Here is a 26,777-nt window from a genome sequence, read left to right as displayed (position 1 = left end):
TATCTAATGTGGTAGCAGTGTGGGCTTCCAAAGCATTGATAGTGAATCTTGAAGAGTAACTGAGTTGCTCCAGAATTTAATCGATTTTGTTCCTGAGATCAAAACCATTGTCACCTCCTATCTAAGATATCACCATCTGAAGTGAATAGGAAGAACCTATCTGGAATTTGTATCTATCAAATCCAAGCTGGAAGAAGATAGGTTTTGTTATGTGTAGAATCAAAAAATAGGAATTTAACTTTGGAGTGAAAAGATAAAGCAAATTTCATGCCAGCTAAAGGAAACTAAAAGCCAGTTGCAAAAGCCAAGAAAGAAGAATGTGGCCTTAATGGGTCAGCTAGGTCCTCAAAATTTAGAACCTCCTGAAGACTCTGTTCACAGTGAAATTTGCCTGGGACTGCTTGCCTCTGAACAGAGGGCACTGGCAAAGCTGACCAATCTCAGTCTTTTAAAATCTTCTCTAATTACTGCTGACCTCCAGCAAATGCAGTTTTTCATGCTTGAAAAACCATAGGGATCCATTCACTCGATCCTAACATGTAGGAGAAAAGAGAGGAGAACAAATTTAAACAAAGATAACAAATCTAGATTACAAGATTTGTTTTACAAATGGCAGGAACTCAGGATTACTACCAAGGAAGACAAAGTGAGAAAGAAAAGAAAAAATAAACACTCTAGGAAATGACAAGAATTATCATTAAGCAAGAGTTGCTGATCTTTCAAATTTTGCATAACTTGAATACTCAGAAATCAATCTTATTGGTACTTGATTACCAATTAATGGTAATCTAAAGATTTTAATATATTACCAGTCTTTACCTCAGTGGTCACTTAACAGTCAGAACTAAAAATTCCCCAGAAAATTGTTATCCTTCTCTTCAGAAATGGGGGAGAGGGGAGTTGGAAAAATATCCATGTGGTGACTTTTTTATTTTTGTTTTTATTTCCCAGAAAACATTCCTAATTACCTGTCAATATTTAAATATAAACTGCCTTTCTTGAGCAAGCCTGAATCAGCAGAGCATTAGTTTACAAGCTGAAGACTATTTATAGTGGAGAGGAAAGTAGGGAAAATCTCTGTGTGTGCAGTGTGTCTTGCTTTAAGATTTATGTTCTGCTGGAGAAAACAATAATTCTTTTCTTTAATACCCTAAAAATGGGGAATAAAATTCTTACCTCACTTGGGCAGCTCTTGAAAACTCAAGAATCCTTACAGATATGCAAACATTGTTTTAAATATTTTTCAGAGTGTCAGGAGTAGCATAGGAGATGGTCATTAACCTTCACCTACATAAACTCCCTACATCCCCTGAGATTCTAAATTAGCTGACACATTTGAAAACTCTCCTTAACCAGTTGGAGAGAAAATAAACCTTAACTACCTTATTCAGTGCTACATTTTCATCAGCAGCAATGTAACTGTCTTTCATGTTACTGAAAAAGTATCCATGATGAAAGGTTGCAAAGACTTCTATGTAACAGAATAAACAAAAAGGTGGAAAGAGGACTTTCAAAATGTATGTATTTATCTTCAATAACTATTACATTGTTTCATCTCTATTGAGGACATATACTTAATAGCCATTTTCCTCTTCAACTGCCTGTAAGTAAATTAGTATTGTATTTCCTGATATGACATTTCTTGATAACACTGAACACCTTTCTTAACAAGCCTTGCAATATCAGATAAATCTGAAATTGAAATTACTGTAACCAATTTTCTGTTTCATTCATTTGCCTCTGTTTATTTTATTTTTGCCAGATATTGTTTTCTTCTTACACAATATAATAGGAATGTGACTGTGACAAATGTGGGTGTGCCTTTGAATAATTTTTTGTGCTGTTTTAGATCTGTCATTAATAGGATGTTTCTGTACTACATACAAGCTAGTGGATGCATTTGACTTTGAAGTACATCTTCACTGCCCAGTTCAGCCTAGTGACTGACATATATCTGAACACTTGGGTTAACCTTCTGTGGATAAGAGTATTTCCACAACAGAGTTCTAGTTTCACTAATATCCCCACTATTTTTTAAATTCACTCATGTAAGTCAGGGTCTCTGAGCTGAGATACTTTTTCAGAGGTGATTGTGTCAGTTGTTAGAGGTTGTCTGTCTGGGGGTGGGGGGGGGGAAAGGGTAGGGAAGGGGATTGTGAGAAGCTATTTGATGACTATCAGCATGACTGTGTTATTCCTGCATATCCCTATGAAGTGGATTGGTTCCAGCTGGACCTTAACCAAAGTTAAACTAAATATGTGTTTAGCCACTGTGGTGTTTTTACAGTCCTCTTTTTCTCATGCTTTATTCTAACTGATAAATAAAGACACCTTCTTTTAAGAAAACTGTTTGTCAATATCAAAAGAAAAGTGGGGGCCTGAAAGCAGTTGGATCTGCAAGTTGATAAGCATCAGTATATTCGAGATAGTGCTTGCCTCGTAACTAAAAATAAAAGAAGAGCAAGATTCCACACAAACAGGAGCCCGGACTCAAACAAGTCAGAGAGGGGCCAGAGGTGAAGCCAGTCCTGTACCATTGAAAACAACATGTCAGAATTCTGGTAAATGATGATACTGATTCCAGTGTCTACTGTTAAATTTAAAACTCCCTGAAAAAGAATTATCCTTTTGAGTTTATTATCCCATCAATATACGTATATTGTCTGCCCAAGAATAAATATGTTTTTCTTTAGTAAAATTATCTGTTGACTTTTAAAAGTTGCTTCATAAAAATTCCACACTTTCAAGTCCATGAGATTTTTATTACTTGACTTCAGAGGCATGAAGATTTCATCCATAATACAGTACATTGTTTCTGCTCTGAAACATAAAAATGTGTTTAATGCTATTCTATAAAAGTTGTTAATGATGTTCTTTGGTATGTTTCAAATACACTTAAGCACAGTCAATGTAAAGAAGGTGATTTGGAGCAGGCCCTGAGCTTTCAGCATTCTCACGTTTCATTCAGAAGCAGCAAAGTTTCTCGTGTGACGTCATCTGCATTTTCCTTGACATATTCCACGTGACAGATTCTCTGAGTAGAGCCAAGAAGATGAACAAGCACCGTTCTCTGCTCTGGACTGAGATATTTTTAATACAAACACAACTGATTTGTGATACATTTTGTGGTATATTTTTGATGGTTGACAGGTTTTCTTTCCTTGCCACTCTGCAGAGCCTTGAGTGAGAAGTTTATTCCCTTGGAAACTGTCAGTGTTACAGTCTTTATAGCTATAGAAAATCCTTTACTACACTTTAATAGTGATTCCCTATACAGAAATAATTTTCCATAGTTCTGAGGTCTTTTACATGTATTACTCCTAAGTCTTCATCTCTGCTGAACCTTGAACTATTGTACTTTAGTTAATTAGGCAAGCCTTTGTTGGTACAAAGGATACACACAACAATTGCAGTACTGTTTTTCAAATTTTCGGAAATATTCTTAAATAGATCCTCTCTGGTATATGTACTGTATTGAAAGCACATAATGCCATGATGTGATATATAATGATGATGTCTGCTGCAGTCATTCAGGATGACCTGTATAACTAACTCATAACTTTGCTATTTATAAGTAGTGGAATCATCCCATATTCATTTTCTAAAAATCTTTATACCACGTGGTGTTTATGCATGCCTTTGCTGATCTGGTATTGTATATTTGGGGAATGCGTTTACCTGCTATGCTGTAGTGTTTTTATTATAGGCAATACAGATAGTAATGCCTATAGTTAATGTTGCCTGACACTTCCTAGTGTAAGACACTTTTATGTTGTTATCTTTACTAAGCTTAAAACATTTGGACTACAATTTTTCAGGCTGGATATATGCTTCTGGATGAATTATTTGAAAGAATATTTCACCTAAAAAGATTCTTTTTTTTTTTCTTTCCCCAAAACAACGTTCAGGAAAAATATGTTCTTCTTCTTTGAATAGGTTTTGTAGCTTCTCATTTTTGGGATGTGCCAACAGTACAGCTTAACAACAGCTTGACTCTGAGAAAGTACTCACTGGAGTGTTCTCCTATCTCCTTTGCTTGCTTCTTTTTCTTACTGCTTCACAGTGATCTAAAGCTAATACTATAAAAAGTAGATGTAGGGAACCTAATTGCAGGAGTTTCTTCCAAACTACAGTAGTGATCAGTTTGGGAATTTCAGTCAGCCAGACAAATTCATCAACATGGTTGGTGTTTAGTTTGACAGTTTGATTAGACTGTCAAATGACTTTAGGCCATTTTGTTTTATTAACTTTGTATTTTGCTTTTAAGAATAATGAATATTATACTGCAACATAAGATTATTAATACTAGGAAAAAGTTATGCATTGTGTCTATCTTAATGCTTGACCTTCTAGAGGAAAAGTCATTCCCCATTGCATTGCTGTAGAAAGACTGACAGAAATGTATCCATGACATACTAAAACACAATCTTTTTTATGTCAAAACAATGAGTGCAGTTCAAGATGACATAAAGGCTAGACGGAAAAACCTAGTAAAGTGTTTGCTAATGAATTTCCCTTGCCTACTGATAGCAAAACTTGAATAATGGTACCAAAAGATCCCCAGCTACCAGCTGCTACAAATTAACAGAACAAATCCAGTAGAATTCAGCCTATCCTAACACAGACAAACTTCTGGAACAAGGCCTTTTGTTCCAGTACTGCCAGTCTAGACAACAAGGCTATTGACTGCATGTGCCAGCTTTTGCTAGAGGGGGCTACCTGAAAAGATGTAAATTGCATGAATCTGCAATTGTAGGTCATTAAAGCCAGAAAAAAAACTCCATCTATAAAGATGTAGATCGTGTTGAATTAAGCTACTATGCTAAGAGGTCATATTTTCATGGTCTATCTGTAGGAAATAAGTTTTATTTCCAGTGGTAATGCTGAATAAATCTCAAGAAGCCGTACCTCTTTGATCTCTACTATAGCCACAATTATTTCCAAAACTCTTATTCACAGCTTTAATTCATCTATGGACCATCAGTCAGATAAGTGTGCCCTATGGACAACCTCAGAGAAAGATAACAAAATGAAATGAAAGGCATTCAGACCACTTCCTCCTCCATTTTGTCACACTTTTATTATGCTGTATACTGACAGGAACACAGTTCTCTCAGAAAAGGCTCAGGAATCACCTCCAAGAAAATACATTACTTCCCCCATGAGAGATTCTTTAGTCTTTGCACCCTTTCCTTTACAGGAGTTAGCATTGTCTTCATTCAAGCTGTATTGAATGCACAGTCAAATTTGCAGTCTAATGCTGAATCAGGTCAAGATTAACTTGACATTTTACTTTCCCCTTCCTATGCTGAAACATAGGAAGGGGAAACGTACAGTTTGTAGTTTGCATAAAAATAGTATTTCAAGCACTAAGACCAACTGATTATCTTAATATTCTTATAAGCAGAGCCTTTGACAGGAGGTACTTGCAGAACTAGGCTTATGCTACAATGGACCAGATAATCATACTTTATGATGGTAACAGACAGTCTGAATTTTAATCCACTATGTAGAAAATCTTCCTCTAGATAGTCAAGGGAAATCAAGCACTGGTCTATATTCCCAGTACTAAGAGGAAGCTGAAGGACCTATTGAATTCCAAGAAACAGGTGCTGAACCAGTTGACCAGACCTAAACAGACGATGTTGTCTTGTCATTTTCTTCAGAAGATATGTTGCCTTTCTCTGAGTTAGAGGAAAGAAAGAATCTCAGTGTGTAACATTTTGTCTGCAGTTGTGGATGAGACATCACTCCAGTATTTGATATTCACCATGTTAAAGTAAAATTACCTTACTGTCACAGAAAAATATAAGATTAAATCATGAAACTGAAAGAAAGATGTAGGTCTTTGATCCATGTCAGATCTGCAAAGTATCTGTAACTGTTAGAGTAACTATTAGATCAAAAGTTCAGATTCTTTTTTTCTTAATGGTGCATTTCTATTGCTCTAGAAAATAGCTTTTGTCTCCATTTTTCAATTTTCTCTTATTCAGTTATTTAAGAAAAAAAGATGGTCAAACTTTTTAATGTTCCCACCTAAATGGAAAAACAATGGTTCTTAGGCTTTCTACAATTATCACAAGAAATACCATATTCTTTCTCAGTATTTACAGATGTCCTTATCAGGAAAAACAGCAAAAGTTTTACCACGCAGATTACTACTCTCTTCACTTGACAGTACTGGCCATAGGATTTTGAAAATGCTTGATATGCCATGCTGAGAAAAATTCCTGGAGATTTTTAAACTCAACCAGTAAATATCATACTCATGACCAGAAAGAATGTTCTCTATAAATAAATATCAGCATGTCCTACATGAGTTATATTGGAATACCTGCTGCATGAAAAATCTGTAGGACTCTTTGTAGTATCTGTGGAAGTACACAGTTTTAGCTGTCTGTATTCTCCACATAGGTACTGACTCTAAAGCTGTCTTTAGTTGTGAGAAGGTAAATTACAGATTCCACAGGAAAGCAAAGAATGGCGACCTTTCAGACATAGAACCTGCAAATATCAGTTCTCAATCTACTGCTTTCTTAGCTCATGATATCTCCTTTCAAATATTTAACAGGACATTCCTTAATTTAATTTTCAGGTAATTCATCCTTCATAATGACCATGACAGTGACTATGAGAATGAGCAAAGTCTTATGGTTGATCAGCCATTTTAATTGCTTTTCAAGGATAAAGTTGTCCCCCAGTTTCAGTCCATGCTCCCATCCCAACCCAACTATTAAGCTAGTTTTGTGTTCTTAGTTGTTTTATAAACCAGTTCTCATCTTCACCAAGACAAGAAAAGACATGTTCCAGTGGCAAGAGAGCACCAATTGTTTAAACAGATTGAAGAAGATCAGAAAGTAGCTAAAACTGTTCATCTCTGATCTGGATTCAAACATCTAGGCTCTGCTGGTTCTCAGTGGGTGAACTGAGAGGGAAAGTAATGTAATTCCACAAGATGATCACAAAATGATCTACCAGAAATCAGTAGGTAGTTTTGACTTTAATCTCATGTCTCCGTTCCACATGTGAACAAACAATAAATACAAACTCATTTCATGGACAGACTGTGGAGAAAAATGAATATACAAAATGACCCCCAAATTATTACATGAACACCACAATTGAAAGTGAAACAAGGAAACAGAAAGTGGAATATTTGCTTGTTGTTCAGTTAGGGTTCCTTCTACATGACAAAAAAGATTTTTTTTAAAAAAAAAAAAAAGTTCAGTAAGCACTATCAATTAGGAGCAGTGGTCCTAGTAGGAAAAAAAAGAAATATATAACATTATTATAGAGTATTATAGAGTATATATAAAGTTATTATAGAATAGGCAACATTAGAATTCTTTGGAAGTAAGAACTTCAGGGAAAGCAGTTATATCCTTATCTATAAAGAGCAAGATATAATGATATCAGTCAACAAAAATTAACAAGAATATATGTGTCATTACCATTTTCTTCTTCAGTTATTTAAATCTGATTATGTTGTTGTCTTGATCTAATCCAGAAGTCAATGTTTTACAGGTCAGCAAAAATTAAGTCTTTGTTCAGAGAATAAGGAGGTTCTTTTTTCTAGACTTCCATTTTGAGAATCACATTTAATAGTCATTCCCTTTCTCCTCAAGGTGTCACAGAACCAAAGCCCTCTTTCTCCCTGAAATAATCTTTATTTAAGCTGTAGCCACTACAGACTTTGATAGATAATTCTCAATTCTGCATTGAAAGTATAGATACAGCTTGCAAGAAATGCTTTAATGATTTTTCTAGCATTTTTTGTTTGTTAAAGTGAAGCAGCTCAGGCTATTTAGCCGAAAAGAGAAGGAAAGGAAGAAGAAATGGGGAAAGGAAGAGGAGTTGAAATTTCAGGGTACAAGTAAGAGCTATATCATAGGAGCTAAGATGAAGACAGATGAGGATAGCAGCAAAATATGAGAGTGAAAATATAAGGCAAATTTATTTTATATTTCATATCTATATGAAATCAATATACTTACTGCTCACCATCTTAATATCAAGAGTTATAATCTTGTAGCTAAATCTCAAATTTGGCTGTGATACCTTTGTTAGAGCAGATCCTAGAGATATAGATCTGTTCCTGTCCAATACAGAGCTCTCCAATACTTTCAGTACTGTAAACTCTTAGTCAACTATGGCCTACCACAGTAAGTACTTCAAATTCAGCTGTGCCACCAGCTATCCCACCAGCTATGAAGATATCTATAGACATTACAGTACTAAAGAGTGATCAAATGGAGTTGACCTTTTGAATTAACTTAATTGCATGATGTTTAGCTCATCCTTGACCTAGAACATTCTTCATTCTGCTAAATAGAGACAACTGTCCTCCTGACTATATGAGGACTGCCACTACAGGCAGTCCTGGTAAAAGACTGCTGCCTCTACTTCAAATTGTAAGCACTGTATAGTATAAAAATTCCTGCATGGTTGACACTGTCTAATCCTTACCAATATTAGATTAACAAAAACTATTTCAAACACACATAAAAACATTTGCTGTCACTGTCAGAATTCAAACTGGCTTGGCTTCTCATTTTTCCTTGACTGATCCATTACTGTATTCCATACAGCCTCTCCACTGGAATCATTTATTTGCAATGTCACTAAAGCCATTACAAAATGTTCACCAAGGATGGTTTTAAAAACTAAAAATCTGCTAAAAAAATCTACACATCCTTGCTTATTGAGGGAAGTGTGAAACACTTAATTAAAGATGACAGAAATGTTGATCTAGACAATTCACAATGCAGCTTTTAGAGAATGATTTTTTCTAGTACAAGCAAGGTGACCATAAGCTATTAGGAAACTTAGTGTAACTATATCCAACCACAAAACCTGGGCACCAATCACAAAATTTAATTCCTCTCAGTGGCTCGAACCATAGCACTTACTGCTTGGTGTTTTCATATAGCATGGTTGATCCACTTGGAGTTTTATAAAAGCAACAAGTACAAAAGGTTAGAACAGGAGGCAAAGAAGACTTAATGACAATGCGAGCAGCAAATATGTGGAAATGAAGAACTCATTCTTTCACAGAAGATGAAATGTGGAGGTTATATAAAACATTAAAAATTAGTAAAGATTCTGAGCTTTCATTGTTTACTTGAATTCCTAAAAACAGAGCAATACTGAAGAAATGTATTTCCTTTTTCTCATCCAGAAGAGCAAAATGCCTAAGGTCTGGTTTACTATAATGGTAAGACCCTAAGTAAAGACTAAGATGAACTTCCTGTGTTCTAGTCTTATGCCCTCCAGCAAATCAACACCTTTGTCAACTACTGTTGGCATCTTTGGTAAAATATGAGTACAAGTTACTTTAAAAGGTTGTCTTTCAAAGGATGGCTACAACAACAATAGTATGCTGAGTAGAGCTCAAGCAGCAGGTTCAGACCACATTCCAGAACCTGTGATTAAATGCTGGCCTTCTGGTGGAAGGCAGGTGCAGATTTCCTTGATCGGACTGTCCCAATTTCTTCTACAGGCCTGTCAGTGGTCTTGTCTGTCACTAGAGACCTCCTTTTCCACCACTCAGATGAAGTGCAGCTCTTGAAGACTTCAAGCAATGATTTAAAGAAAGTTCAGTTCTACCCTTTTCATAAACTAATTTCCTTTGAAAGCTGCCAGGTATTTTATCTGTGGAAATGATATCTGTGGCAAACCAGGACCAGAATTTCAGTCATCTAGAAGAATGTTGACCTTGAAGATGTTATCTATTTGTTTCAAGGAATGAGAGGTATACCAAGTCTCAAAAAAGGTTTTCCAGATCCTTCTATATAAATCATCCAAAGATCACAAACGGTCAGTATTTTCTGGATTGATACCTGCTGGACAATGGCCCAAAACTTGTTTATCAAAATGAAACATTGTTCAAAAATTAGTTGAGTCAATGTGAGGGTTAAACAGATGAACATGACGCACTCTAGCTTAACTTGTGCTGTTCCGCAGCAGAGTATGGCTCCCTGACATAGTTTAGAATAAGAAATACTCACATGAATGGATGCCTGAGTATGATAAAAAGCACTGTACAGCACTATTGTCCTGACACTGGTTTTATCCCACCCTTTCCCTTTTGAGAGAAGCCATTTTGTAGAATTTCCTTTCGAAGGAGCAACATGTAGCATCTACCTTGCATAATGATGCATGTAAGTCATCGAGTTAACAATTTACTACAAGGCAACTTATTTGCACAATTTCCTGTAAAACACCCCCAGATGACATACTAGGTGACAAGAACAAGTCGCATGGTGTAACTAACACTGGACTCATGGGAAATTCAACAATAGCATCGCCTTGTTTTGACCCATCATACCTGGGCGGCTGTGGTGGGGCCTTGCTGATTTTGTAAACACAGTTAGGTGATGTAAGCCCCCTATCTGCTGTTGCCAATGCTCAACGAGGATTGCTTAGTTCCTTCACAGATTTGCCCCACGTGCATCACTCCGCTCTTTTACAGCGAAGACATCCAACCAAGGAAGTTTGGGCTGAAGAACGTGCGCAGCCATGATCACATTATAATGTTGCTTACACATGGGATGGGGATAGAGCAGGGCAACGAAGCAGGACGAGGAATCGGCTCGGGGCCGCGCCGGGCCACACGCGCTGTAGCGGGGCCGGGACAAGGGCTGGTGGGGCAATGGAGGGATGGCTGAGGGAGGTGTGGGTCTGGCGCCAGGTCGGAGCAGAAGCGCGGCCGGACGTGTGAAGAGGCGGCGAGGGGCGCGCAGGGGCGAGCGCGGCGGCGGGCCGCGAGCGCGCTTCCCCTCGCGCGCGGAGGGCGCGCAGGCATCCGCCGCCGCGCACGTGCGTGCCCGCGGCGCCCCGCGCCGGCCGCCCCTGCAGCCCCGCGGCCGCCCGGCGGGGCCGGCGGCGGCAGGAAGCGGGCCCGGGGCGCCCGCGCGCTGCGCCCCGCCGCCCCGCCGCCCCGCGCCCCGCGCCGGCGCGCTCAGCTGAGCAGACAATGGGCGATCAAAGCCGGGGGAGGCCGGAGCGGGGGGCGGCGGGCGGCGAGGCGGGGTGGCTGCGTGTGGCGCGCTCTCTGCGCTCGATTAGTGTTCCTGGGGAGGGAGCGAGCGAGCGAGCCGGGCACCGAGGGGCGGGGGTGCGGGGCGCCGCCGCCGCCGCCGCCGCCGGGAGTGCGCCAGGGTGGGAGCGCGCGGCCGGGCGGGCGCGTGTGCGCGAGTGTGCGTGTGCGCGAGCGGGTGTGCGTGCGTGCGTGCTTGCGGGAGTGTGCGAGCGGGAGCGCGAGCGACGGGGAGCGAGCGGGAGCGAGCGGGCGAGTTGCGCAGCTGCTCTGCGCACAGCACCGCCGCCGCCACCAGCAGCAGCACCACCTCACTGGCATTTAGCGAGCGGAGCTGTTAGTTGCGCTGGAGAGAGACGCGCAGGGAGGAGGAAGAAGAAGAGGAGGAGGAGGAGGAGAAGAAGAAGAGGAGGAGGAGGAGGAGGAGGAGGAGGAGGAGGAGGAGGAGGAGGGAGAGGGAGAAGAAGAGGAGGGAGAGGGAGAAGAAGAGGAGGAGGCCACGCAGACCCCAACTGAAACAAAGTATTTCCAAACCAGCACCCAACTCCACCTTGTGAGACTCCCCAGCATGGCTTCCGAGGAACTCTACGAGGTAACAGCCCCAGAGCACCAGCCCTGCCCCCGGCCCCGCCGGCCACCCCACCCTCCTTTTTGTTGCTCTTCGGAAACACTGCGATCTTGTCACCCACACTTGCTGCTGCTGCTGGGCCCAGTGCGTGCCTTTCCCCAGCGCGGTGCCCGGCCCCCCCGCCCCCCCTTCCCTCCCCAGTTTTGCTGGAGGAGGACGGAAATATGACTGAAAGGAGGAGACGGCAAAGTGTTACCAGTGGCCTGTGCTTCCCCCCCCCCCCACCCGCACACGCACACATTCGCACAACACTTTGACTCCGGGAGGAGAAGGGGGGGTGCTAGGTGGTGGGGAGCAGCGCTGACAGCCGCGACTTGCTCGGAGAGTGAGCACACAAAAGTGCTAGCCCGGTGGCGTGCAAAAATGTGTGCAAAGCCGAGTTATTGCATGTGTCCGGAGGGGGGGAGGGCAGAGGGGCTTTCCTCTTGGATTTGTGTCTGTACCAAAGTCCTGAGCTACCATCCTGTGCCTTGGCCATGCAGCAAGCTGCGGTGATGCAAAATATTAAAATTTAAACTCTTTGGCTTTACGTGCTTTAACAATATGGTTAAGGTTGTGAGAGAAGCCAAGAGATTCAAAGTTAAGGCTCTGACACGCCATCCTTCACTTGCTGCTCGAGAGGTGGTTGAAGGGTATGCTAACAGGAGAGGAGGGTCTGGGGGTGAAGAAGGGAACGAGATGACAGCCTAACTTTGAATTTCCTGTCTTATGTGTGGCAATTTCACATCCTTACCCTTAATTGAAAAGCATTATGGTTCTCTTGGATTTAACTTCCTTGTTTTTATTTTTATGAGAAGTCATCCCTGGGAGTGAAAAGCAGTTATTGTTCGGGAGCCATTCTTGTCTTTTGGGTAAATAAGTAATCACCCACGCCCAAAAATGTTTATATCTTGTAGATAATATGCATTAGGGCAGTGTTCTCAAAAATTATTTGTATCCAGAGACTGGAATTTTAAGGTCAAATGAGACAGCCTTTCAAACACTTTCTTAGAGAAGATGTCTTACTGTAGTGCTAGTGCACATGTATCCCCTGTTAATGGAATTACATTGATGCTGCCATGGGTGAAAAGACCTGCATAAGGCAGTGAAAAGTATCCCATGTGCACTTACATTTTAAGCAAGTTGAATGCTTAGTGGAGGTGCTGAACTCATAGACAAGAAGACTGAAGGCCTGTCTTCCCAAGACAGATAAATCATGGTTAATTGCTTTGGCAAGATTCCCCATGTTCGTAATGTGGCTTAAGCCACTCTTGAAGGGATCATCTCTGGAAGTAGGAAAGAAATTTAGGGACCGCTCTGCACTTGGAAAGAATTGCCGAAAACTTACTTTGACTTCATAAGAAGTTCTGTTAAATTAAAGAGTTGGGCCTGTAGATTGTGCTGTGGCCAGTACTTGCATTTTGTGTGTTTCCATGTTTGATCAAAGACTGACCACAGGATACAAGTTCTGGTAGGCACAAAAAATGACCAGAAAAACTCTTTATTTGCTGGACATTGGGACTGAGGTTAATAGCGACCACTATTTATTCGTCTTTGTGGTAGTGTAAGTTTGTGTGCAAAATGCTGACTTTTGTGAAAGGCTCTGTAGTCTGTTGAACATGACTGCCCTTGCCAGGCCAGATGTTCTATCCATTGGGCAAAAGCCTATTTCTCAAAATGGCAGAAGTGGTTATCTACTTTTTTATTTTTTAAATCAGACACATTCTTTAATTGTGCAAGTGCAAAGTATGTTTGAAATGCTGAAATTGTTAAAGTTTTGGGCTCAGAAGTGGTCAAGCTATCTCTTTATTTTTTTTCTAAATTGCTGTTCATTTTTGACAAGTTTTGTCTTTTAATGACATTTCAGAACCATGTCTGAAAAGGCAGGAATCATAAATAATTTATACATACTGAACAACTAATTGAGGAAGTACCTAACTGGAAGCTGACCTGAAATGTTGAAGACTATGTAATTTAGACCCTTCTACGAACTACCACGTATAATTGACTGGGTTTCTACTTCTGCTTATTTGGATGTGTTCTTTGTAGTTCATGCAATATAATATTCTTTGAATCCAGTGATTGAAATCCAGTGCCATTTGCTATATCTCCTTTTTGCTCCTAAATCTTGATCATGTCTTGATCCAAAAAAAGTTTATAATCTATTTGAGGCTGTTAGACTAAATGTGAATACCAGCTACTGTTGCTAATATATGTCTCAGTTCTTCCAAAATATAAATGAGAAATCCTCGTATAATCAAAGTTAAACATGGAGGTAAGTTCCTGTCTTAAAAAAATCTTTTACAGATTCAGTATTTGTTGGTAGGATAATTTTTATTTTTATTCAGGATGTAGTGTCTGGAGAGAGGGAGCTTGACTGTAGGCCAATGATTCAGAATTCAAAGACAGAAACCTTGAAATACTCTTAACAGGATGACGATGACTTTGTTGGGCTGGCTTGATCTTGGATGTTATTTGCTCATAAGCTTTTTCTGGGTTTTCTTGGAGGGGGGAGTGAAGAAGATTAGAGGAAAATATGAAACATTTATTGAAAAGCATTGAAGAGAAGAGGCTGTTTTTCCTACACAGAGAAGGAAACAAATAGTAGTCTTGCCAACCTCTGTGAATGAGGCAAATAACATACTCTTGCCATAGTGAGCAGCACAGACTCGGAGAAATTAGTGAACAAGATAGGTAAAGGAAAAAATAAGAAAAGATGGTGCTCCCCTACCCCCCCAGATTTGTGTCAATATGTATTGACATCTTACGGCATCCCTCATCCATGCCTGCAGCCTTCTGCATTACTGTAGCTTTGAGAAAGTCCTGTGTGCACTTACAGCTACTTGGGCAAATACTAGGGTTACTTTCTTTTACACTGTGACAAGTTTGCTTTACTTCACTGACTGATTCTTGCCTCTTGCAAGATTGTTGCTTTCTCTCATCTTGTTCAATGGAGCAATTACAAGTATGGTACCCAAATCATTTCGATGGTTCATTTAGAAAACTAACGATGGTTGCTGTCTATGTATACATCTCACCTGACTTCCTCTGGCAGACCCTTGCAGTGAGAACTAGCATTAAAATCATCCTGAATAGTTGTTCATATGACAAACTTGTATTTGATGAATGTGTAAGTGACCTACTAGAATCTACTTCCCAGTTCCATTGCATGTTAGCTGGCAGGTCGGAAGTACCAGATGGCAGATGGTAGACAAATACCAAAGCTGTGCTGAGTTTGGAAAAGTGTCCGCTTTCTAAAATTTAGTAACTTCCTTATACTAAGCAAAGTGGAAATGTTTTAAATTTTCTGCCTGTTGTAGATCATATCAGCACAAACTACAAGATGTTTCCATCTTTTAAGTGATTCCATTACAGTTGATGGTATACACAACTCACTGAATGGATCCATTTGAGTAACTATATAGTTAGACTTGCAGTGTGGTTGCTACTCATATTAAAACATTCTTACTGGGTTTTACCAAGAGGTAGATGAAACAGTTCATGAGAACTTTGCAAATGCACATATGTGTCAGTGTCTTTTCTTCACTTTGCATTTCACCCTGACATTGGTCATAAAACTAGCAATGACTTAAAATTTATGAATTTTTCCCTTAAAATATTAGAGGATAACATATATAAAGTCTTGTAATCTAAAATCTATTAATTGTAACATGTTTTGTAAAATGAGAGGTGTCCTAGTGTTCTAAAGACGGTAGTTCGCTTCAGAAGATGTACTTTTTGTTTTTATTTTTAGAACTAAAGCCTTCAACATTAAATTACGCAGATATAGAGAAATCACAAGCTGAAACTAATTTTAGGAGTAATTGGCTGAAATTCTATGGCCTTGCATTATGATCTATGACAATTTTGATCACCTAATAAATTAGGCTCAAAGACACACATTCTGTGAAAATTTAAATTTTGTGTATGCAGCAGTGTTCACAAATATCAAAATATGTTTCTGATACTGTGGACAGCTTCTATACTAAGTTGTGAAATGATAAAATATTGAAAACCTAAGGAGAAATGCTATTGTTCTATTGAAAATTAGATACTCCTTGGGAATTACCATCTTAAAATCAAATCTTGTAGCACAGCTGCAGCGATCACAGCATCCTGTTTTCTGTGCTTTTACTGGGAAGTTTAAGCCCTGGTTTTACTTAACCTAACTTAAAGATTAATTCCATTATCTGCAATACATAACATGGAGTTTGTTGCAATTTTTATAGCTGTTTGATTAAAAATAATCTTAACAAAAATTAGAATTGCCCATTTGTGCTGTTGCAATTTCTTTCCCATTGAAATGATTCATTTTTATTCAACTTGTCTTGCAGAAAGTCCAAAATGTCTTGAGGCCTATATTGTGCATTTGTTTCTTATATGCTGATTCTTAAAATCTTGGTTAAACATCAGTGATATTTGTTCATAGAGAGGGTCTTGCAGTCATTGGGCTGTAATGGTTGACTCTGTGGTTTTAGTTTGACAGCTAATGGATGGTGCGAATATTATTATTTCAAAGGAGGTAAAAGATCAAGAGAGACTTGCTTGACAATCCCTAGTAACTAAACAAGGCTAGGAATATATGTCTAACCCTCAGGAACTGTAGATTTAGCCTGAAACAGAATTGGGCACGCACTGTTGATCCCCTTTCAGTGACGTTAGCTTTCTTAGACTAGAGAGACAGTGCAAGAATGAGTGGAGCCACCATGTTTAGCACAAGAAACTCGATGACCTGTTTCCACTTCCCTTGCCCCATTGCCTTTCCTCAGTGCATGTTACCTCAAATCTTCTGTTCCTGGGCTCTAGACAGCCCAGGAGAGGCTCTGTGTCACTGGCCTTGTGAGACACCAGAACTCCTTTAGCTCAAATGTTGAGGGCCAAAGTTACTAAATTCTGCTTGAGCCCTGTATAGAATTGCAATGAATTATTGCAGATAATGAACTATTTTAGCAATTTTTATATACAAAGACTGTTTTATGAACATGAACGTTATGAATATAAATCTTTTTTTTTTTTCATGTTAACTTGCTTTGAATTACCAGTGTCTGCTAGGGATGAAAAGATAGGAGAGAGAGAGAGGGGAAGAGAAATTGTCCATCAGAGATACTAGGCTCTGATAATTCTTACCTTCACGGTCTCTCTTTTTCAGAGAAGTGATGAAGAATGTGACTTTATTTCTTGAAGTTGTTGGTTCAAAGATTTTGGCTAATGTGATGCCAGTCACATTTACAGTTACAGAATAATTACTTTCAACTTACAAGTCTATACTATCACCGAAGGCTGCTTTGCCTATGTCTACTTTTAGTACTTCTTGAAAGGAGATAAATTATTGGGCACAAGGAACTTAATGAGACATGTGACAGACTCTTGTTCTTCAAGAAGGTTGGTTCAGTTGGAGCAGTGTCAGCAATGCAGTATTTCTCCTTGACTCCTCCTTAGTCAGAAATAAATGAAGCTGCACCTATTGCAGTGTCTCTGCCCTGTGCCAAACCTGTGGGGAAAAAGAAACTTACTAACAGTTTTGTTTTCCTCTCTATTAGATTGCTTGCAAAGTCTATATTTGGTACAAAATTTTTGACATCCAGACTGACTTTTTGAGTATATTGTGACAAGATGTGTGGATCTATTGGCTGTAGTTGATATGCAGACCAATAATGTCACTGTTAAGGTTCTGTATTAGATTCCAAATCTAATATTATTAGGTTATTTATTATTTTTAGATATCTGCTGGAAGGGTGAGCTCTACAGACTGTATTTGCAAGGTGAAAAAGAATGCATAAGTCTCTTCCGGTGCCTGTGAGGTTTTGGATGATTGGAAAACCTGTGATAACCTTACCAGTCAGTAAATGCAGTGTTGTTTTTTTGCTTGTTTGTCTTTCTTTAAATACAACGTTCATAATTTTAATATTATCTTACAGAACTTTCACTTTTAGAATTTTTTTGGAGTAACAACATATTGTCGGAGAAAGCACACTGTATTTTTGGTGATCAAGTGTGACCTCCAATGCCAGAAGATATCTTTCTAAGCAGAGCTTTTACTTTTACAATTTTGATGGGCTTTTAATATGTGCACATAGAATTTTGTGTTCTCTAAAATAAGTTCTTTGAACTTCTCTCATATTACTTGGAGGAAAATAAAATTGCCAAGTTACTGGTTCAATACCCTATGAAAGCAAGACTATTTACTGTTTTATTAAAAATCCTCAGAAGATTTACATATGTCCTTTAATGGTGATCTGTTGTAGATCTTTTGCAAGTCTATAAATATGTATGAATGCATAGATGGATATTGATTTTTTAAAAAAACCTTTTAACCTTAGATTTTTTGGGGGTTTAATGATTTTGAAGCCACTTTACTGGCATGAAATTTGAAATAAAACAAGTTAAATATATACTCAATATTTTAAACTATATATTTGTTTGATTGAATAATGAAAAAAAGTAATTGCTGTAACTATCAGTTGTGATTCTTCAGTGAGGTTGTACCTTTTAAAATCATACTGCATAAAATAAATTAGTATAAGTCTCATCAAATCTTTCTTCTTAACCATGTTTTTATATAATGGTTTGTTTGATTTATTTTTATGTGGGGAAAGGTGAGTTATTTGTTTTAAGTGGCCTAACCACATATATGGTTATTCCTCTCCAAACCCTTCTGTCCCCACAATTTCTAAAGGTTTCACAGCTTTAAAGTAAGTTAAGTCTTAATGTTCAGACTTTGACGATTGTGGTATCATCTAAAAAAATCAAAAAAAAAAAAAAAAAAAAAACTTTGAGACTACTCTGGATGGTCAGGGAAGGAAAGAGATGTACTTCACTTTTAAAAATATCTTCTTGCTTTTCATTTTGCAAATGCATTTAAGTACTTCTGTAAGCATCCTCACTTTACTTTCTGTAAAATACTAGTTTATAGAAATTTGCTTGTTCTAGAAAATAATAAAAATTTGGCTTTAGTTTGAAGACATCACAGTTTAAAGCAGGCTTTGGAAGTGTGCTGTGATACTGGGGAGACCACTGTGGTATAATTTTTAACACTGTAGAAATTAACACATCTTGCCCCTCAAATACTTTCCTGACACCATAATGTGTTGACTGTTGCATGTAATGGATATTCAAAAGTTTTTGAAGTTCTTCCCAAAAAGTGCAGTTCTTTAATGAAACCTCTTTTGTGTATTGCTAACATCTTCATTGCAAGTAACAATGTAGATACGTCAAGAGTACAAAATGATTCAAAGTAACTTCAGGAACGTTACCCGGATTATAGTTTGTCTTGCTGATAATCAGACTTGTTACTTATGCTTTGATTTTAGCATCTGATTTTCCTCCAATTAGATACACATAAAATATACTTCATGGTAACATAGTGTGATTTTTTTCAGTCATATGTAATGGCTAGGTCGCTTACAAGGTTAAAGCTAATAGACCTGGAGTGCTGCCTCTAAGAAATAATAAGAATGTAAGACTATATGTTTTGAGACAAAAGAGCTATCCAGTTAAGCATCCTTATTCTTACCAGTGGTCAGTAATGTCTTACTGTAGAAGGAAAAAAATAAAAAAAAAAAATAAAAAAAAAAAGAAAGAAAGAAAAGAAAAGGAAATGTGGGACATCAGGGGTCACTGGGAGCTTTTGTGGTTGATTTTTGGGGGCCTAAGATTTCAGCATTGTTTACAAAACTCAAGCAACAAAAACAGCTCTCCAGGTGTTCAGAGCCCAAGTTCATTCCCTGCACATACCTGTCTGGAGGGCTGTTGGTGCAAAATCCAGCAAGGATGAGCAGACCTGTAGGAAGGATGATGTCTTACAAGCTATTGATCGTAGTAGTGCATGATGTAACTAGGAGAACAGTATGAATCACAGATCATTTACTTTTATTAGTGGAATTGATTGTCAGGCTAAACTTCTACCATTTTTTCTCTATACGTAGTTTCTACACTTAGCACTCACTGCAGCCTTGTTCAGATGGTGGAGTTTAAGGCATTTGTACAAGTCTCTTCTGAGTCATAACCACTGAACAGATCACTACTGCTGACCTCGATAAACTATTAACTTGAACCTTAATTTTTAAAAAGAGGTTGTTAGCATATGTGATCAAACAAAACAAACATCAACTCTGAATAAAATCTAAAATCATCATCAAGTATTGTATACTCTAGATACCTGCAAAGTCTTTAATGGAGAACAGATATGCTTTTGAACCATGTCCCAAAATAAGGTCTAGCCAACTGTTTTATATGAGTAGACTCCTAGTGAAAGAAACTTAGAGAAGACAATGGCCATATAATAAAACAAATTGTAATAATGAATTCAAGGAATGAGTCTGGTTATTTGAAATTAAGACTATTTTTTAGGTGTAACTATAGACCACAATAGACCATACTAAAGGGTAATCTTTCTAAACTTGAGAAAACCTCTTTTCCTTAAATGAAAAAATCTGGCTTTTTTACTGTACAATAACTATACTAAAATCTTGGATGGTCCATCTTTGCAGGGCTAGCATACTTTCACTTGTTTCTTTAGGTCACAGATAATGACCAAATATGATCTTTGATTAACTATGTTTTCTAAAAACAAAGAAGCAAAAAGAAAGTAGAAGGAATGATGTTTTCATCATCCTTAGAATCTTGAGGTTTTTTTTTTTTTTTACTGTACCTTTTGGTGGAATTAGATCATCAATGTAGGTATTTAAATAAGTGTATTTAAAGCAACTTTGCAGTCAATTGAGTGAGCATTTCTAGCGCTATGATTTCTAATGCAGCTTGAAAGTGACACTGTAGGACCTCTTCCTCTGGAAGACTGAGGTTTCCATAGAACCAAACAACTGCTGTCTTACGCAACTGAAGAAATAAGTAGATGTCCAAATGTTCCCAAGTGCAACGGAAGTTCTAAATTAGTGCAGTTTTAGGTAAGTCAATCAATTTTCACTTATGATATAGTCAACTCAGAAGATTCAAAGTTAAAAGTCTTAGTGCACACCAGGTTGTGTATAGTGTATATACTTATATGCAGAAAATTAAAGCCAAACTTAAAAATTCTTTTTTAGATTTGCTCCTTTCTTCATCTGATTCATATGCTTAGTGTTATGTACTTCTTTTGATTCGATTATACAAAAAGGTATTTATTGAGTGGGAGAGTAAAGGACACTTGATCCATATTTTATTTTAACTTGGAAAAAACATACATAATGTAATGCAGAAAACTAATACTAATTTAATATCATATGATTTTGAGGAGGCATGACTTCCAGAGAATTAACACTAGAAAGGGTGTATTTGAATCTAGGTCATTGTTGATCACCAATAACAACATAGATTTTCTTTTTTCCCAGATGCAGATTTCAAATATGCAACTTCTGTTTTAAAAGATCCATAAATGTTTCAGATTTGATTTCATTCATGCTAGAGACATCTCTCTCATATCCAGATAGCTCCTTAATTGATCTGTTTTTCTTCTCTATTATATTGTACTCATGAAATCTCTTGAGATTTGTATTTATTTGCTTCTGCTGCCCAAGAATAAAATATTAGATTCTGAATGAGAAGACAGAAATTACTGTATTTAAGCATGCTTTTTTGAGACGTAATGTTGCAAGACTTTTAAAATATGAAAGTGCATCATACAGTGCATCAAGCAGTTGTTGATTTGGCAGTTTATGTCCATGACTACAGAAACCCAATGGATATGAAAAATTCACTATATCTTAAATCTTCAACGCTACAAAAAGATGTGGTCTTGCTCATTTTTTTCATCAGCAGCATACATGTCATAACTGTGTGGAAACAGTGCTATGCTTCTCTGCTTTCCTATCAGTAAAGATTTAATAGCAGTGTTTGTCTTTTATTGGATTTTTTTTTTATGCTTATGGAGGTACATCATTAAACTTCCTATCTTTAAAACGAATTCTTTACAAGGACCTACTTCACTTTACAGTTTTAATTTCAAATTTACTTTAAAAATAGTGAAATGCAGAAAAAGCGTGTTGGATAGGATGGTGTTTTAGGAGTTACTCTTGCTACCATTAGTGACAAAACATAGATTTAGTGGGGAGGCGGAATGAGTAGTAGAATATCATATGATTCCTGTCCCCATGAATGGTAGCTGTTGATCCACCCATGGGGACAGATGCAATTGTTATTCATTTATACCTATTCCTTTATTATTTTCCTCTCATTATTCATATTCAATTGTTTGTTATGCTCTAGTTCTTCATACCTGTGAATACTCCTGAAAAGCATTGAATGATGGACAGCTGTCAGTTAAGTCACAGTTACAATAGAGTGAAATTGATTTTTTTTTCAGTGCAAATGAAAATTTTAGTTAATCATTCTTTACTGGTAATGGTCTGTAAAATGAGGCATTCCTATCTTTATTGCTGCATGTTATTTGAACAACAATATTAAAGTCCCTCTTTAAGTAATTACAGCCTAGTTCATTGTTCTAAATAATGTGATCCCCTGTACTTGAACATATATGTCTCTAATCAAAGCTATTAACTGTAACAAATATTAAGTCCTTGCCCACATACAAAATAGTTTGATGTATTATGATACTCATACTTTAAAATGAGTAAGATATGCTTTGGCTTCTTTACCTGCTCATGATGGATGTTTTCATAAATAATGGGAATTAATAACATTCATTATTTTAACTTGTCTGTGTATATACTTTTTTCTTTCAGGTAGTACAGTAATGCTTTATCGGCTCTTTTTTGGCTTCATTATGCACACTTCTTGTTGAGGACTTGTTTATTTGTAAGAAGCTTGAATTAAGATTTGAATAGTAATGATTAATTTGGGGAAGGGATTTTATATCTTTTTTGTGCTAAGTAAAGTTCACTGAGACACAGTAAATCATGAGAAGAGGAAAAAGTAGTGATTGGACTGTGGAACAGTGCAGTAATTTTATGTTCTGCTTTTCACTAAATGAATATTTGCTTCCTTTTCATTAATCCACCCCTTCGTTTTGTCAAGTGTTTCAGTTTCACCTCCCCATCAGCTTCTCAATACCTGTCTCTTTCAGTTAAGCCACAAGAAAAATCTTTTTCATCTGATTTATTTGGAAAAGGGCAGTTTCAGTGCTGAATCAGTTGTCTATTGACTATAAAGTAATGATGCCTTTTACAGTTTTTTACTGAGCAAGAAACTAAAATTTTAGTGGGGTAAACATTTTAGAAAGGTACATCCTGCTAGAGCTGCCTTGTCTTTTGCAAAACTTGGCAGATGGGTAGACAGGGATTGTAAAGAGAAAACGGAGGATCTCATCATTAAGACATCTGAATGCGGCCTTCAAAAATGGAATTCTGTCTTTGCCTCTGTCATAGTTTCTCTAGACTATATTTCAGAGATGGATAGATAATCATTTGCTCATCTCCCTGACAAACTGTAAACCCGTGAGCCAAAGCACAAGCAGAATGAAGGCATTTCTTTTTTTTTCTTTTTCTTTTCTTCTTTTTTTTTTTTTTTTTTTTTTTTTTTTTGCAAGTTGATTGAGTCTTAGAGAAGGAAAGTATGCTACAAGCCACAAAAAAAGCTGTTTCCATTTTATGCTTCTGTGGAGCTAACTGAAGAGAGGTATTTAACTAGCAGGCATCGTCATCTTTGATATCCTCCACGATCAGGGATGAAAGTCATCCAGAAGGCCGTGGAGACCCATCTAAGTGAAATTCCTCTAGAAAATCACCACAGTAGGAACCTTATCCCCTTTCTCCAGAACCATATTTAGAAACGCTAGTCTGGTTAATTTAGTCAGCTCAGTTAAATATGCTTAATATGACCTCCTTAATGCTGATTTTTTTTTTCCTACTGTCTTGTGAACCTAATGCAGGATGATGATACCTACCTTTTCATTCATTAAAGAAGTGCCTTGGGACTATGAACTGTATTACTAGGTGAATGTTGTTAATTGTGCTGTTGCAGTGAAAGAATTTAGGCACAGCACTGAGCTACTATGGTGTAAGTTAAGGTTTGTTATCTGAATGACAGTAACTGATCAAGTTATGCTTTTGAATGATAATTATTGTGCTTTATTTCATTTTACTTTAAATCTCTAAAGGTTTTTGTATGTTAGTGCTTTATAAGTGACTTCAGCAGCTGCTTACTCAGACTACTCAGCTATTCCTTCCGCTGAGCTACAATAGCATTTCGACCACATATTAAAAGGAGTGAAAATTTGATCTAGGTTAATTAAAAACAAGCAAACAAAAAAACCCTAGACCCAGAAATGTTTGACTGAATCAATTCCTCAGTCTGGTTCAGTGCATGACTGTATAGATATTTTTGCCAGAATGGCAAAGCAGGTAACGTCAAAGGTTGTTTGAGCTGTATAGCTACCAAATGATATGCACTTCTGTGCATAGCCTCAATGAAAGGGCCCTTGGACTGTGGGAAGAAGTTTGTGTAACCTGAGAGCATTTGTGTCAGTTCTCCTCTCTTTCTATTAATGTTTCTTTGATTGGCATGCTGTAAAAAAAAATGCAGTTTTAAAAAATACTGAATTCTAAGAAAGGATGTTATTTATTCCTTATCCAGTTTCAACTTGGAGTCCAAGGGTTCCGTTCTCTACAGCTTAAGCCAATTTAAGCACTGCAAGCCTTGCCTTTCACTACTGTCTTCTCCAGCAAGCCATGCAGTCTCCTCCCTTCCTTTGCATTGACACTTATTTGTTCAGTGGCATCAGATGAACACCATCCAAGGAAGCCTGTGTGGCTGGAAACTGCCCACTTCTTTGTAGAAAGAGTTTTCTGGCTGACTCAGGTTGAAATCAAACAGGTGCCTGTACAAGAAAAGGAGAAAAAATACATGGCTTGATTGAAGGAGAATAGAAGAAGAGACTGTGGGTAGACATAGGGGGATGATGGCAACCTGTATCAGTTAAAAAGTCCACCAAACAACACCTTTTAATTTTCAACTGTATTAGCTCACTGAACTGACTTTCAGTATGGTTGCACAACTTCTAGAGACAGCACAAGTCAAGGGCAAGAACAGAGCATCACTAACTCTGGGCGTCCCACCTCAGGGTGCTTTAGACCCATACCCTGAGGTCATGTACTCTACGCAGAGTGCATGCGCTGATATGTGTGAATAGCAATGTGCCTGAGAAAGAGGCTCCATAGACCAATGAGATGATCACATTCAACGTAGGGAGCAAAAATATTCTGTGCTATATGGTTGCATTGGACAGTTATGCCTCTATTTTACTGTGAGAATGAGAAACTTAAGCCTGCAACAATGTGGGATTCCAATGACTTCTCAGTCCTGAAGTAGTTATTAACACTTCCCTGAATTTTGCATGAAGCATAGCAGTTATAAAGTTTAATGAAAGTATTTTGCTACTTTCAGCATGCATCACAAATACAGAAAATTCTGCAGGCGTGTCAGGTTGTCTTTTATCTGTCCACCCTGATTATATTAAAATTATCCTTTGATGCTGTTGTGTAAACCCAATCAGAAGACAGGGGCAGAGTACAGGCATAGTTAAGAATATAAATCATATTTAAGTATTCAGGTTATGCGGTGAATAGGCAGTGGGCAGGGAATGGGATGGGACAGGATGTGTCCTAATAGTTGAGATCACTTTAAGGTATATTTTATTTAAAACGCTACCATTCATCAGGATTATTTTAGTCTCTCCAATGGTATTAACATTCCAAGTATAAGTACCTTCAGTATCTTTTGAGTAGAAAAACTTTTGCCATAGTTACTTTTGGTTTCGGTTTCACTGACAGAAACAAACTATTTCCACTTAGAACGTGTTTATTTGAAGGTGGGAAAACTGATAAGGAAGTACATTTTTTTTTCTTTTTAACTCCTTCCAATATATAAATGAAAACAGCATAGGAGACAAAAATATCTACTAATACTAAAGACTGCAAGGATAGTGCTATATTATCAAAGGACTTGGGAACCTGGAGATAGGAACTAAATGACAATTTCTAAAACATCTAAGTAGTTTAAGTGCCTGAAATCCATTTTTCTTAGTCAGTTCTGTGTCTGTCTGTAGGCCCCTTATTTTGGTTTATATTGAGGAAAAATATTCTGTTGATTAAGTGTAGCTAATACTTACTTAAGAAACATATTATTTCTAAATGTTAAATGTGATTTAAAAAGGATTATGTATTCAGCATTTTTAAGATATTTTCTTTTATTAGAAAGCTTTTGTAGTATACTTTTACAAATCTAGGCCGCATTTATATGCAGTTTGAAAACATCTTAAAATGCTTAAAATTTTTGTTATTTCAGAGGAATAGCAGAAAAAAATTAAGATTGCGTGAATGTATATTCAGACGAATTCTTTTTTTAACAGGTGTATGTAGCAGTAATAAAAAAAACTGCCTTGGTTATGAATTTAATGGCATTGCCAACCATTGGGATCAATCTTTTATTTAGTAAAAAAGATTACAAATCATTAAATAAATAATTTAAAATACAGAAAAGATAAAGGTCCATTTTAAAATAACATTTTCTACTCATCAGTATGTGAGAATTCAAAACAATATATTTAAATTGATTTACTTGCCAACAAAGTGTTTAGAAAAATAAATTTTAGACTATGCATGAAAATTACTAGGTGAGATGAACTTCCACTGTGCCAGTTTTTATTCAGTGCCACACTTTATTAAGAGTAGAATCAAATTTTAAAATCAAACCATTCTTATGGCTAATTCCTTTTTTTCTTCTGTGCTTCAATTCTGATGTTATTCCAACGGCCAGTCTTGCCTGGACATTGTTGTATTAGATCCAGAAAGCAAGGATTAAAATGCTACATTCTATTCCTAAGTATTCACAAGATAAGAGCAACAAACAAGGTTGACACTGAAGGATAGGGTTGAAAAAAAAAAGTATCTTTAGAGAGTTCCTAAGTTCTGAACTTTCTTTTTACAGAGATAAAGGCATGTTTTGCTGATTTTTGTTATCGCCAATGTTTTTCTGTGTCTGCTGTTTTGGGAGAGATTTGGAAATGGTCACTGATCACATTTTGGTCTTTCCAAAATACTTTTTGCATTGAAGGTATCCTAACTAAAAAGGACTAAGGAGCAGAAGGAAAAATATTGTATTATTTGATTAAGGAATAATTTTCTTTTTCATATTTTAATAGCTGTAACATGTTAGGGAATATTTGTACTACTGCTATGGTAA

General features: G+C 37.4%; 1 protein-coding gene across 1 annotated transcript in view; it reads left to right on the top strand.

Annotated features, from left to right (window-relative positions):
- Positions 1 to 11,515: 11,515 nt before the first annotated feature.
- Positions 11,516 to 26,777, top strand: part of CDYL (chromodomain Y like) — a 105,776-nt gene continuing 90,514 nt past the window's right edge. Inside the window, exon 1 of the mRNA XM_062568071.1 lies at positions 11,516 to 11,630. Coding sequence (XP_062424055.1) covers positions 11,607 to 11,630 — 24 coding nt within the window. The 5' untranslated portion in view covers positions 11,516 to 11,606. The remainder of the gene's footprint in view (positions 11,631 to 26,777) is intronic.

Source organism: Rhea pennata, chromosome 2 (assembly GCF_028389875.1).
Source record: "Rhea pennata isolate bPtePen1 chromosome 2, bPtePen1.pri, whole genome shotgun sequence".
NCBI classification, from domain to species: domain Eukaryota; kingdom Metazoa; phylum Chordata; class Aves; order Rheiformes; family Rheidae; genus Rhea; species Rhea pennata.
The sequence above is the reverse complement of the archived record's forward strand: the minus strand, read 5'-3'. Positions and strand labels throughout refer to the sequence as shown.